Source organism: Morus notabilis, unplaced genomic scaffold (assembly GCF_000414095.1).
Source record: "Morus notabilis unplaced genomic scaffold, ASM41409v2 Scaffold70, whole genome shotgun sequence".
NCBI lineage: Eukaryota > Viridiplantae > Streptophyta > Magnoliopsida > Rosales > Moraceae > Morus > Morus notabilis.
The window spans coordinates 141350-152197 of NW_010365594.1; the positions used below are offsets into that span (position 1 = coordinate 141350).

Consider the following 10848-nt stretch of genomic DNA (forward strand, 5'->3'; position numbering starts at 1 on the left):
TATAGCATAATATTATTAAGAAAATACCTAAAATAGCTCATTGCGTTCGGCTAAAATACCATTTTTTCACTTTTATTATATAAATGTCCAAAACATCTCCTGTATTTATTTGAACATCCTCTAAGGCAATTAATTTTTTAAAACACTTAACTTACCCTTCACAATAGTTTTTAAATACGACTTAACAAAAAATAGTGAATAAAATAATAGTAAAATTTTTAAAAATATTTCAATTAAACAAACACTTCAATTATTTTGAGAACTATTGATTTTTTAGAATAGATTTTATTTATTATTTTAGTTTAATAATATCTTAAATTGTACTTAATAAAGTTGGAAAGGGTAATTTTGGTGTTCAAAAATTTAATTATTTTAGGATATTTTGAATCTGATTATATAAACACATTAGGTGTTTTAGATATTTGAATTATAAAAAAGACTAAAGTGATATTTAAGTATTATCCCTATAAACGACATGAAAATCTTTTAAAAACATACTAATAAAAGAATTAATAAAGAAATCTTACTATAAAAGGACAATAAAATTTGTGAGTTTATTATATTTACATGATGTTGCATAAATACATAGACAAAATCACAAAATGGTACAAACTTTAATATGAAACTCAATTGAAACTCTAATCCTAATTTATTGTTATACCAATTTATGGAACACTCAAGGTATATTTTTTTTCATTGCTAGATGTAATATTTTATTATTATTCAAGACAGTAAGCTTTTAAACACCTACAAATAAAAAAAATAACAATTTAAATGCCACATAAATTTATTTAAAAAAGGTTTAGACTTTTTTTTTTTTTTTGGGGAAAGAAACTTAGACTAAATTGGAGTTATAGTATTATTCAATTCAAATTAGTTAATGCTAACAAGTATTTTACTTATTGAAACAAAAATATATATTTTAACAAATAAATAAATGTTCTTTAGGAAAAAAAAAAAAAAAAAAAAGGCCAAAAAAAGCCGTTGACAAAGCAGTCATATTTTAGAATCCCAAAATGAACGTGAAGGGCGTAGACTCTGTTTTTTCCACCGAGTCAAAAAGCCAAGCCGGTTCGACCGAACCGGTCAACATGGGCGGCTCGACCGCCCTCATATTCTTCCCAACCATTCTCCACTTCTTCTTCTTCTTCCAACCAATTATGTTTGTTAGGAACAAAGCTAAGAGGTAGACACTATTAAGCAACAATTTTTATTCCATTTCCTTCAAAAAATTTTAAAAAATAAAATAAAAACACGTCTTTTTACTGACTTTTTTTTTCGCACAAGAAAAAGAAAAGTTTGAGAACACAAATAACAACACGTTCAACTTTGTCATATTTTGAACATTCAGAGTCATTCTTTAATTCTTTCTTTTTTTTTCTTTTCATTTTTTGTTCTTCATGAAAAAAGTTTAGCAGGTGAGAAAACAAGAGAAACAAGAAAAATAAATAAAGCTTTTGCAGAATTAAGAAGAAGAAAAGGTGGAGGAACAAGAAGAAGAAGAAGAAGAAGAGAAAAGCTTGGCAAAAGCATACCATGTCTAATGAGAAAAGCAGTGATTCCTTACTAATGGTGGTCCTTTTCTTATTCTTCTTCTCCTTCTCATTCCTAATTACAGGTACCAATCAAAACCCATTTCCCAAAAAACAAAACAAAGTTTTCTTCTTTAATATCTTTCTGTTTTCAAGCTCAAATCTTTAACAAAAACGTTAATGGCCAATTGGCTATCTTTAATTTTCAGTTTTTAATTCATTGTTCACTTTTTTTTTAATATTATTTATTCCGAAAACCAAGATGTTTGGAACAAGTATTAGAATCTTTTTCTTTGTGGGTGTTTTTCGAGGATGATTCTGTTAACTGAGTTTCTCTCTCTTCCTCTGTATTTCTTTAGGTAGTATTTCAGTTGGAGATTCGATTGACACAGATAGAGAAGTTCTAATAAAACTGAAAGAGTTTCTCCAAAAGCACAACCAAGTGAATCAAGGGAAATATTCAGAGTGGAATTTGCAGACCTCAAATCCATGTCAATGGCACGGAATAACTTGTGGTGTAAACAACAGCAGAGTTACCGGGCTTTTTCTCAACGATAGCTCCATAACTGGGCCCATTTTCACCAACTTCTCATCCCTCACTGCCCTGACACACCTCGACCTCTCCGGGAACACTCTCGGCGGAGCGATTCCCGACGATTTGCGCCGCGCTCGGAGCCTCAAACACCTCAATATCTCCCACAACATCATTGACGGTGAGCTTAACTTATCTGGGTTGGACCAGTTGGAAGTGCTTGATTTGTCTGTTAATAGGATTAGGGGAGAAATTCGGTCGAGTTTTCCTTCGATTTGTGATGATCTAGTCGTCGCGAATTTTTCGTCGAATAACTTCACCGGCGGCATTGATGGATACTTTGATGAGTGCTTGAATTTGAAGTACTTGGATTTGAGCTCAAACAAGTTTAGTGGGGGACTATGGGAGGGGTTTTCGAGGCTTGTCGAGTTTTCAATCTCCGAAAACTCGATTACGGGCAACCTTTCGAGTTCTATGTTCGCACCGAATTGTAGCTTACAGGTTCTAGACCTCTCAGAGAATGAGTTTGGTGGCGAGGTCCCAGGGGAGATTTCGAATTGCCGGGATTTGGCCATTTTGCATCTGTGGGGAAACAGTTTCACCGGAAAAATCCCGTCCAAGATCGGGACCATCTCGAGCCTAGAAGGTCTGTTCTTGGGTGACAACAATTTTTCTGGGGAAATTCCAGAAACCCTTTTGGAGTTGAAAAGATTGACCTTCTTGGACTTGAGCAAGAACAGATTTAGAGGGGACATACAGAAGATTTTCGGAAACTTTACGCAAGTTAAGTTTCTGGTTTTGCATAGTAATTATTATAGAGGTGGGATAAACTCTTCAGGAATTCTAAAGCTCCCCAATGTCACCAGATTAGACCTTAGTTTCAACAACTTTTCAGGTCCTTTACCAGTTGAGATATCAGAAATGCCAAGCTTGGAATTCTTATTCCTTGCCAACAATCAGTTCAACGGCACAATCCCAATGGAGTTTGGAAACTGTCCAAAACTCCAAGCATTGGACCTCTCATTCAACAAGTTAACTGGGCCAATCCCTTCCACTTTAGGAAAACTAAACTCTCTCTTGTGGTTGATGCTTGCAAACAATTCACTCGCAGGAAAAATCCCCAAAGAGTTAGGAAACTGCTCTAGCCTGTTATGGCTTAACCTTGCCAACAACAACCTCTCTGGGGAAATGCCTTCTGAACTGACCAACATCGGGAACAACCCCACCCCGACTTTCGAGCTGAATAAGAGGAAGAACGAGAGGATTATTGCCGGCTCCGGGGAATGTTTAGCAATGAAAAGGTGGATTCCTGCAGACTACCCTCCATTCAGTTTTGTGTACACTATTCTCACAAGGAAGAGCTGTAGGAGCATATGGGATAGATTGCTAAAGGGTGTTGGGCTTTTCTCTATTTGTATTGCTGGTACATCAGTGAGAACACTCCAAGTGTCTGGTTATGTTCAACTCAGTGGGAATCAATTAACTGGTGAGCTCTCTTCGGATATTGGAAAAATGCATAATTTCAGTATGGTGCATTTGGGCTACAATAAGTTCAGTGGGAAACTCCCGAAAGAGATCGCGAATTTGCCGCTCGCCGTCATCAACATCACAAGGAACAACTTCTCTGGTGAAATTCCTAAAGAGATTGGGGAACTTAGTTGCTTGCAGAATCTTGATTTGTCCTATAATAACTTCTCTGGTGACTTCCCAACTAGCTTGAACAACTTGACTGAGCTAAGCAAGTTCAATATCTCATACAATCCACTAATCTCTGGTACAGTTCCAACTACTGGGCAATTATCAACTTTTGACAAAGATTCTTACCTTGGTAATCCACTCTTGGTGCTTCCAAAGTTCATTGGAAACTCCTCAGATTCTTCAAATAAGACAAGTGGAGAGTCCAAAGGGTCTTCAAAGCTCTCTCCGTCCTTGGTGTTTCTAGTCCTTGTTTTTGTTTTCTTAATATGTGGAGTTTTGACAATGATAATCTTCTCAATGGGAAAAGGTCCTGTTGAGTCAGAAGGGTATCTATTTCCGGAGACAAAACACCAGTGTGAGCTTGCCTCGAGCTCTGGCTGCTCGTCGCCGTGGTTATCAGGCACGGTTAAGGTCATTCGCCTTGATAAAACAGCTTTCACACATGCTGACATCTTGAAAGCCACAGGCAACTTCTCTGAGAGCTGGATCATTGGCAAGGGCGGGTTTGGGACAGTCTACCGGGGAGTTCTACCAGACGGGAGAGAAGTGGCGGTGAAGAAGCTGCAGAGAGAAGGAATAGAAGGCGAAAAGGAGTTTCGAGCTGAAATGGAGGTCCTAAGTGGGAATGGCTTTGGTTGGCCTCATCCAAACCTTGTCACACTCTATGGATGGTGTCTAGACGGCTTGGAGAAAATTCTTGTCTATGAATACATGGAAGGAGGAAGCTTAGAAGACTTGATACCAAACAGAACAAGACTAACTTGGAAAAGGCGAATAGATGCCGCCATTGATGTTGCCAGAGCCTTGGTTTTTCTTCACCATGAGTGTTACCCCGCAATAGTCCACCGCGATGTGAAGGCGAGCAATGTCCTGCTTGATAAGAATGGCAAGGCCAGAGTCACTGACTTTGGCCTGGCCAGATTTGTCGACGTTGGTGACAGCCATGTCAGCACAATGGTGGCAGGAACCATCGGCTATGTGGCGCCCGAGTATGGCCAGACATGGCAGGCCACCACGAAAGGCGATGTGTACAGTTATGGCGTGTTGTTAATGGAGCTGGCCACAGGAAGGCGGGCAGTGGATGGAGGGGAGGAGTGCTTAGTGGAATGGGCCAGGCGGGTGGTGGGGAGCGGTCGGGGAGGGTTTAATAGGGCGGTGATACCGGTGTCGGTGATGGGGTCGAGGTTGTTTCTGCTTGAGGGGGCAGAGGAGATGTGTGAGTTGCTGAGGATTGGCATAAGGTGCACTGCTGAGATGCCTCAGGCTAGGCCTAATATGAAGGGGGTTTTGGTTATGCTAGTGAAGCTTGTGTCCAAAAGCCAAGAAGATTTCAATTCTAGTGGTGGTTCTCCTCCTGCTCCATTGTGATGATAACTAGGATTTTTTTTATAGGATTTTTCATGTTTATACATAGTTACATACAAAATTATAGCAGTAAAATGTTGCTGCCCATTCTTATTGTATACAGTCCATTCATCATTGAATAAAGTATAAACAGTTTACTCGGTTTGTTGATGAAATAAGAGCAGTTTTGTTGTGGTTGAATCTTGGTCTTATTATGGGTTTTAGTTAGCATGTTTTTTTTTCTCATTCAAGAACAAATGGTGGCATTTTTTCTGGTTGTGAATTTGTGTTTATGGTTTTCAAAGAGCCAAGGAGATGTTGGTTCTTCAGCATAAGACATTATTGTATTTTCTTCTTCAGAATTGAATCAAGAAACCACTGAATTTAACATGTTTTTGTAAACTTTAATTTTATACGGTGAAAAATGTTCAATGAAATGTTTACCAATAGAAAGCAGGCTTTAAATTTCAAGCTACTTCAGGGAAAAACCAATTGCCACCGCCCACAATACTAGAACATGGTATTATTTTCCATTAGAAAAAATACTTGGTAATCACTATTTAGTTTTTGACCCCACGAAGTTCTGTCCAATCATAATTACCATATGATAACAAATGGATCCCACATTGTTACATGTTATTGAACTCAATTGAAGTAAAATAGGAGCTTTTTAACTGTAATGAGAAAAAATGAAAGAAAAAAGTACTCAATTTATGCACTGCTCTATAGCTTCAAAATAAAAAGGATATATTTCTTTTCCACTATGATTGGAAGAAAAAAAAAAGGGATTTCTTTGCAGTGCTGCAATGTCCTTCCACATAATATCAAAGAACTATTCACAATGCTCTGAAATTGACAAAAAAAATGAAGAATAAGAAAACTAATCATGCCCTTTTTCATAGGCATTATCACATTAAAAAAAAAAAAAAAAGATGGACATGGAAAAAGTTGTGACAATGATATTTGCAAAGGTTATTATACTTGTTCAAAATTGAGTTCAACTTATATATATAATTGTCGGTACCGGTTTGAGTCTTTTAATATTTTGTAAGACAATATAAATAATGCAGAGACATAAAATAAAAGAACATGAGAAAAATGGTATCGCGGTTCGGTCACAACCTACTCCGCGGGGCCACGCCCAGATGATGAACAATCCACTAAAAACTCTTTTACAATTCAATTGGACTTAATCTACCCGAGACTCCCTCTCTAAGAAGACGCATATGAACTTGCAATTTCCCAATTAACTTGAACAGTGATAACTCCATGAAATGGAGTTATTTAGCCTCTTTTGTGGATTAAAAAGTATACTTGTTCTTGATAATTTATTTAGTTTTTAATACTTTTACCTTATTTTTATTTCATTTTATTTTATTTGGAATTAATTTTATTTTTAGTTTGTTTTAGGTATTTTTATTTTATTTTATTTTATTTTTATTCAGTTTCCTTTCAAAATAATTATTTTCCTCATTATGTAATTTAATTTTGGTGATAGGTGGGCTTAAATTATTACCTAGAGGCTTTGAGAAAGCATTGTCGTTTTGGAGGCTAGCAATAACTTGTCGTTTTGGAATTTTCAAGGAAATTCTAGTCAGCATTGCTCTGCCAAGCCAGCTAGACCAGATTCACATGTTGCTGACAGCTGGGCCTGAGCTGGTAGAATGGGCTGATTTAACCGTGAAGGGTGCTGATTTAGCTGCTCATTGGAGGCTTTCTTAGGGGTTGCCACGTGGAATTAGGGTACAATAAGTACCTGCAGCTGAAAGAGAAGAAGGCGTCCTTGGTCATATTTTGTAACGCAGAGGCGGCTGAACTTGGAAAAGGAAACCACCTCCATTTCTCTGATCAAGTACCAGCTCCAGTACTGGAAAGAAGAAGAAGGAAACGTCACAGGGTGTTGAACGTAAAGGAGTTTTTCTTACTCTCATTTCTCTGTTTTACTTTGTTAAAGAATATTTACGTTCCTTTATAAATTTGAACTCAAATCCATATATATATATATATATATATCTATGAGATTATGATTTGTTGGCTGAGGTTGTTGATTTGTTAAATATTAAGTTGCTAGTTGATGTTGAATGGATTTGATGATTATTTCTCTGTTTATTCAAGTGAGCTGAATTTGTGCCTTAACTGTGATTGGGAAACCATAAGAGGGGAGTATAGCTTTGATTAGATCTGGGAAGATTTAGTTGAGTGGACACAGCTTGAATAGTGCAGGTTCTTAGATCTTGTTTTAGATTTTTGATTCACATGATATAGGAATATATTGTGTCTTACATAACCATATGATTTAGAGCTTCATTCTCTGATTTTAGAGTCTAGATTTACAAAGGGATTTGTGGGATTTAGCTTTAAGATCAGTAGATAGAGGATTGGAAAATCCCTGGTTTAGTAAATCTGGTTAACAGGAAGTAGTCGTTGCTGTCCGTTGCTGCAGCATCGCGCAGCATTGTTAGGAGACAATTTAGCAATTGTGAGCCACGAACAGTGACATTGGCCAATTTTATTTGCACATTTTGTTATTAATTAGTTTTATCTTTGTTGTTCATTTTCTTACAGTCAAATTATTATTAGTTTTTAACATCTTAAAATCAACTTTAGTTTTCTTCTTAAAAACTTGAATAGAATTAACTTAGCAACTTGATTTCAAAAACACGCAATCCCTGTGGGACGATACTTGGTTATTCATCATTTTACTACTTGTTGACTCGTGCACTTGCGAGATTCTAGATTCACAATTTTAGGCAACAAACAGTGAGATCCCCTCGACTTTTTAACATTGGAATCCCTCTAACTAATTTTTTTTTTTTTTTCTGAAAAACACTCAAATCATCTCTCTGAATACAAGTGCTCACCCATGTCTCACAACCCAGAAAAACTGATCACCACAATCTACGAAGACTCAAGGGACACTTTGAATAAATAAGCAAAGTGTGAATAGCTTGACACATCTTCAATTAATTCGCTGAACCAAATTTGTTGCAGATCCTTGTTGCAACAATAACTGCAACATAACTGTCAGAATCAGCTCTCCCAAAACCAGTCCGAGAATCAATCTTCTTAAAACCTGAAATCTTTCCGAAACTGATATGCGAATCTCGACACATTCCTATGGGACAGAGGAAGATCATCCAGCTACGAAAACTCAATTAAATATCAATCAAATCACCAATTATCAATTTACCATCTTTAGATCAATAGTTGACTTTCCAAAACATAAACTATATTAAGTTTCCAGATCTTGCAGAAACCTTCCATTTCTCACAAATCTTCTAGGATACTTTCTTTCTTCTATTAATCCCCAATCTTTTAGGATACTTCCTTCCAAAAACTGATTTTTATCGAGAAAAGAACATTCCACATTTGAAGCAATCAAGTAACAAAAAACACATCTGATCTTCTCCATAAACGCCAGTTGCCAAAAATACCTATTTTTGAATTTTTACAACCAATGCCAACAAATTGCCAACTAAAGTCCTAACAATCTCCCCCTTTGGCATTTTGTGGCAAAACTAACACAAGTTCCTATTAACAATAAAGATTTGAAAACTATCAGAAAAGTACAATGTTCTCCCCCTTTTGACAAAAATAAGCCAAAATAAAAATAAAAATAAGATTTAAAAAAAACTTCTAAAAACTGCTGTCGCAGAAAGTGTTGTAACACCTGATGGAACACTCTGTGCAACATTTTCCTGCAGATCACGTTCCAATTCATTGATTTCTGCAAATCGCTCCCCCTGAATCCTCCACGAGTCTTACTCTCTATGAATATGGTATTCTCCCATGCATATTGCTTTTATCACCTATTAAAAGTTTGAAGTGACCGTTATCACAACACTCAGAGTTAGTAGTACATGCTTTAAAAGAAGTATAAGCCCCATGACACCTTAAATCAGATTTCCTTACCCACACACGTCTAGAAAATTTATTTTACACATCAATCTTTGCTTTAGGTGTCCTTGTGACTGCGGAATTTAGTGGATTAATGATCATACCTCTTTTTAAAGCATTAAAGTATTTGTAACATCTAGCTCTAATGTGGTCAGGCAAATTACAATAGTGACATATAGGAATAAACATGTCTGTTGCTTGTCTTGTTACAACAGGCTTTGCAACAAACTTCTTGTCTGATCTTATCTGAGATTTCTTAAAGGACTGCATCATAGTACTGGTGGCTCCTTTCACAAAGAGAGTCTTCCCAGAAATTTCTTGACCCTTATAGCCAAGGCCTGAATGATCACCACAAGTTTTTTGTTGTGAGAGTAAGTGATCCAATATTGTTGTGCCCGAGTTTAGCATCCTTAAATTCTTCTGGGTCTGCTCCAATTCGAGTATGGTCTCAGCTAGCATCCTTAATTCGCTAAACCAAATCTGTTGCAGATCCTTGTTGCAACAATAACTGCAACATAGCTGTCAAAATTGGCTCTCCCAAAACCAGTCCGAGAATCAATCTTCTTAAAACATGAAATCTTTCTGGAACTAATATACGAATCTGGACACATTCTTAGGAGACAGAGGAAGATCATCCCGCTACGAAAACTCAATCAAATCACCAATTATCAATTTACCATCTTTGGATCAATAGTTGACTTTTAAAAAACAGAAACTATATTAAGTTTCCAGATCTGGCAAAAACCTTCCATTTCTCACAAATCTTCTAGGATACTTCCTTTCTTTTATTAATCCCCAATCTTTTAGGATACTTCCTTCTAAAAACTAATTTCTATCAAGAAAAGAATATTCCATATTTGAAGTAATCAAGCAACTAAAAACACATCTGATCTTCTCCATAAACGCTAATTGCCAAAAATACATGTTTTTGAATTTTTACAACCAATGTCAACAAATTAATGACTAAAATCCTAACAATAATAATGACCAATGCCCCCGCTAATTTATACATCAATTAAGATTCATTTCAATAGGGAGAGCCCGCTATTAAACTGAATGGCTAATATAATAATGATAGCTCTTACTACTCCCCGCTCACCAAAACATAATAGCATTTGAAATTGATTTCAGAAATGAAGAAAGTACTATAAAAAATAAAAATAAAAAACAGAAAAATACTTGCTTTTCAGCTTGGGCGTTAGTCACACTCACACAATGTGCATGGCTTGAGAAGTGAGTACAATATTGCTTCCAAAGTGTAGCAACTATGGAACATAATTTTCCCACAAATAATAAAACAGTGGATATCTCACTGTACTTGGGGTCTCTTTTTTTTTTTTTTTTTTGTGGAGAATAGTCACATGAAGAGAGAGAAAAAAAAAACACAATAGGAGAATATCTATAGTAGAATTTATCTTTTTTATAAACTGTTATTTTAATTATTAGATTAAATTTATAATAATATACTATGTAGTTAAACCGGTTTTTTTTATCTTATATTATAAACTTTTAACATAAACACTTACAAATGTAATTATTAAAAATTTAATCTAATAATTAAAATAACGATTTTTTATCTATAGTTAAAAAGAATAGGTTCTACAGGGAGGTAAAAGGATTAAAGAGAGACATGAAGAGCCGCCTAGAGTACCATCCACTTTAATAAAATTGGTTCAACTGCTGCTTCATGTGAATTGACATTAACACCCCTGTTCTTTTACATTATTACCAAATTTAGCCCTGAAATCGCCAAAATAGTAATGATCCGTTCTGGGACTCGTCCTTTGAACGGCCATCTTGCCATCCCCCCTCTCTCCCTCTCTCTCTCTCTCTCTCTCTCTCTCT

General features: G+C 36.0%; 1 protein-coding gene across 1 annotated transcript; it reads left to right on the forward strand.

The window, feature by feature from the left end:
• The first annotated feature begins 1489 nt into the window (after nucleotides 1-1489).
• LOC21398338 (probable LRR receptor-like serine/threonine-protein kinase At1g74360) lies at nucleotides 1490-5256 on the forward strand. The gene is made up of 2 exons (XM_024172395.1): nucleotides 1490-1618; nucleotides 1892-5256. Exons 1-2 carry the CDS (start codon nucleotides 1537-1539, stop codon nucleotides 5128-5130), a joined length of 3321 nt encoding a protein of 1106 aa, XP_024028163.1. The 5' UTR covers nucleotides 1490-1536; the 3' UTR covers nucleotides 5131-5256.
• The last annotated feature ends 5592 nt before the right edge of the window (nucleotides 5257-10848 follow it).

Coding starts and splice junctions, on each gene's coding strand:
- LOC21398338 (XM_024172395.1), top strand. CDS start 1,537: ATGTCTAATGAGAAAAGCAGTGATTCCTTACTAATGGTGGTCCTTTTC. Junction 1,619..1,891: donor CTTCTCATTCCTAATTACAG/GTACCAATCAAA, acceptor GTATTTCTTTAG/GTAGTATTTCAGTTGGAGAT.